The sequence below is a fragment of the Olea europaea genome, chromosome 5, assembly GCF_002742605.1.
Source record: "Olea europaea var. sylvestris chromosome 5, O_europaea_v1, whole genome shotgun sequence".
NCBI lineage: Eukaryota > Viridiplantae > Streptophyta > Magnoliopsida > Lamiales > Oleaceae > Olea > Olea europaea.
The window spans coordinates 4,881,143-4,885,273 of NC_036241.1; the positions used below are offsets into that span (position 1 = coordinate 4,881,143).

Sequence of the window (4,131 nt, forward strand, 5' to 3'; positions counted from 1 at the left end):
ATGTGAAATAATGAGAACGGAAATTTCATTTTTTATTAGAGAGATGAAAGGAAATGATAAATAGCATTACCTTTTATCTCATATGTCTTGTCAATCTAGAATATCAATGATTCAATGGTGACTTTAACAATTAAACTTTCTTTTTCCAAAGCATATCGTCTAATTTAACTAAGTTTAGAGAAAATTAAACTAGAGATCCTGTGGGTCCATGCGTGCCATTCTTGCAACTGATTCCAACTGGCACGTACAGTTCACTTTTCTTGCAACCTTGAATGCCCCCAATTCCATCTAGGTAGGGACAAAAGTAAAACCCAAGAAATCTCCCACGCTCAACCCACAATTTATTTTTTATTTATTGTTTGTTAATTGGCTTTTATAAGATCACTGATCAAATGGGATGCAAAACCTAGATGTCTATATAACTTTTATGTTATTTTCTTGGTTATAAATAGAAGACATCTGCAGAGAATTTGGAGGCACGACTCCATGGATACACCAATATTAAAGAATTTGTGGACAATTTTGTTCTTTGCTTTGGTTTTGATTAGATTGAGAGGTGGTGAAGGGAGTGGTGACATTGTACAATCACAAACCAAGGTCACTCCATTGGTTTCAAGCGAGCACAAAAGAAACAAGACTTCAAATGAAGTTGTAGTTAATAACAAAAGAAGGAACAATGGTGGGGGTGGTGGAGGAGGAGGAGGAGGAGGAGGTGGTGGTGGAGGATGGGGAACGGGTGGTGGTGGTGGTGGAGGAGGAGGAGGAGAAGGAGGATGGGGATGGGGAGGTGGTGGGGGTGGTTATTGGAGATGGGGTTGTAACAAATCAGGCAAAAGGGGGCACCATTTGCACAGCAAGAGAGTTTCGGATAATGGAGAGTACAAGATGGGGGAATTTGCACAATGCATGCTTAAAGGGAGGTGTAGAGGCATGAGGCTGGATTGTCCACTCCATTGCGGCGGACCGTGTTTCTACGACTGCCGCCATATGTGTAAAGCTCATTGCAAGCGCTAATAACATGTTTAGTACGTTGAACTAAATAATAGCTGGCAGTACAAAACAACAAAAAGAAAATAAATTCCTATTTATTTTATTGCTTAGTGTTATTTAATATTGCGAGTGGAAAGATGAACATGACAACCATATTTTGGAGTTTTACACGAAGCATGAAGGTTTAACTATAGATTTGCTTTTGTGAAAGGTTTGCTTATCTATTTGATTGGTTTTGATGAAAAGAGTCTTAAGGTTTAATTACCAACTTTTGATCATGTTTGATTGTCTCTCTAAGTTAGATGTAAGATTTCCTTTTGAAACATACTATGTACGACAAATAAAATTTGTTCTAGTTTTCATTTTATTTCTGCATATATTCATTTAATTCTATGTTAGGACTATTTTGTTTTTGGCTCATTAGAGGGCCATATGGTTTTCTTCTTTCAATTTCTTGTTACTTAAACTCTTCTAAGAACTCAGTTACCTTTTTTCTTTCTTTCTTTTTTGTGATAATTAAACAAAATATTTGATATTTTCCCAGTTTCATCATTCCTCAACATTCTTTGGAATCAACAAGAACTTGAATGGTCGAAGCTTGCAGCATCGGAGTCGGATCTTTTGATGTAAGAAAATGAATCTAGACATTACATAAAAGTAGGGGTTGTAAAAATTTATGTGGAAAAAAAAAATGATCTCGTGATAGAATATACGTCAATTTATTTTCTCTCTAATATTTAAAACTTTGAAAAGGAAATAGATCGACACATGCCCCTGTTTGAGCTCCATTTTCTCAAAAATGCATTTTTTTTCAAAATTCATTTTCAACCATACATTCTCCTATAAAATAATTATACGGATATTTCAAAAATAAACTCCTGCTTTTTAACCACACATTCTGCACAAAATCACTATTTCATAATACATTTTACCTCAAAAAATGGGGATCAAACAGGGGCTACTATCTCAAGAGATATGAAATAAACAGAAATAAATATGTAATAATAAGCAGAAATTGACAAATAAATTGGTAATCATAGTACTGGTAGAGGAAGTTATGATATGAAATTATGGTGTCACCATAGCTTCTACTGTACAAAAGATGCAGTGGCAACATGAATTGATTTACAATATGTACGTAAATCATGGCTGTCTTTAATTTTCTATTGTACTACATGCATTTAATAATTTACATACCCTCAAAGTGATGAGATTATATTAAGTCAAAATTTCTTTAAAAATAAAAATAAAATTATCCACTCTCTTTCTGACATATCATCTACATGTAAATTGTTACGTAACTCCATTGTGTACAAGTAGCATTATTTTTAATTTGTAGCACTTCATTTTCTGTAGACAAGAAAATATCAAACCTATAGAACAATTTTTGTCCTTTTTCCTTTAATTTTAATTTTTCGTGTAAGAATTGGGAATTCCTTTCTCGGACCTGAGTACAAGAATTCTGAAATGTAGAAAAATATATGTGCGAGGTCTGGATGTGAAATCAGTTGAATAGAACGTCCAACTAGGTGAACAAGTTTATGAGGCCATCCTCAAAGGTGGTTTTTACTATGTATCCTTTTTATTCAAGTACTTCCATTATCGTACCTCGACTCTCACCTCGATCCACAATTGGTTGATGAAGGCGAAGTTGATTCTCATATTCTTAAACGGCTATTTGTCTTCAACATTTTATTCTACTTCTAATATATGGATTTAAAGTGTACCAACCTGCACACATCTTTCTCTCATCATTATGTACTAGATATTGTCATTTAGTTTTCTTGATCTGATATGTCAGGTGAGAAATGCGTGACAAAAAAGTGAAAGATTACGACTTATTGTGATCTTTGCTTTCTCGCTTGTTATAGAAGTCTTTTTTTCATTTTGAATCTTCGTCTGAAAAATAATTATATGCTACATATGTAATCTAGAATAACCTATTGGGCACACTGATCATATTACGACTTATTTTTTTGATTTCTCGACCATGATAGACTATTGGACTTGCATTTGAGTTAAACGTGATATTAATCAATTTTTACGCACTTAGCAGCAAAATTGTAGGTAAGAATGGTAGTGTGTGGAGAAGGCTCTTGAATATTTATGAAATTTCATTTCAAATCATCAAGAAGAATAATTAATGCGAAAGATACATTTGATCTATTGATTTGTATCTTGAATAATGAATCTTGACTTCTAGATCTTTAATCTTGATTCTTGATTATGGATTCTTAGATTCTTGAATTTTCTTCTTGATTCTTGGATTTGAAAATGAAATAGATCGACACATATTCTATCATGAGAGATATGAAATTACGACATGAAATAAACAGAAATAAATATGTAATAATAAGCAGAAATTGACAAATAAATTGCTAATCATAGTGCCTGTAGAGGAAGTTATGATATGAAATTATGGTTTCACCATAGCTTCTACTGTACAAAAGATATAGTTGCAACATGATTTGATTTACAATATGTACGTAAATCATGGCTGTCTTTAATTTTCCATTGTACTACATATATATAATGATTTACATACACATGATGTGATGAGATTATGATTAAGTCAGAATTTCTTCAAAAAAAATAAAAATAAAATCTTACCATTTCTTTCTGATATATCATCTGCATGTAAACTTTTACGTAATTCCATTATGTACGAGTAGCATTATTTTTAATTTATAGCACTTCATCTTCTGTAGAAAAGAAAAAAATCAAATTTATAGAACAACTTTTTACTTTTTTCTTTAATTATAATTTGTCATGTAAGAATTGGGAATTCCTTTCTAGGACCTGAGCACAAGAATTCTGAAATGGAGCAAAATATATATGAGAGGTCTAGATGTAAAATCAATTGAATAGAACGTCCGACTAGGGCAAACAAGTTTATGAGGCCATCCTCAAAGATGGTTTAACGACGTATCCTTTTTATTTAAGTACTTCCATTATCATACCTAGACTCTCACCTTGATCTACAATTGGTTGATGAAGGCGAAGTTGATTCTCATATTCTTAAACGGCTATTTGTCTTCAACATTTTATTCTACTTCTAATAAATGGATTTAAAGTGTACCAACCTGCACACATCTTTCTCTCATCATTATGTACTAGTTATTGTCATTTAGATTCCTTGAT

The 4,131-nt window shown here is 32.5% G+C and overlaps 1 protein-coding gene across 1 annotated transcript; it reads left to right on the forward strand.

The window, feature by feature from the left end:
* Positions 1-407: 407 nt before the first annotated feature.
* Positions 408-1,767, forward strand: LOC111394935 (glycine-rich protein 3-like). Its single transcript, XM_023020980.1, has 2 exons — positions 408-991; positions 1,535-1,767. Exons 1-2 carry the CDS (start codon positions 487-489, stop codon positions 1,618-1,620), a joined length of 591 nt encoding a protein of 196 aa, XP_022876748.1. The 5' UTR covers positions 408-486; the 3' UTR covers positions 1,621-1,767.
* The last annotated feature ends 2,364 nt before the right edge of the window (positions 1,768-4,131 follow it).

Excerpts from the sequence above, each read along its gene's own strand:
- LOC111394935 (XM_023020980.1), top strand. The coding sequence starts at position 487 with ATGGATACACCAATATTAAAGAATTTGTGGACAATTTTGTTCTTTGCT. Across the intron at positions 992-1,534 it reads CTACGACTGCCGCCATATGT|TTTCATCATTCCTCAACATT; the intron begins GTAAAGCTCATT and ends ATATTTTCCCAG.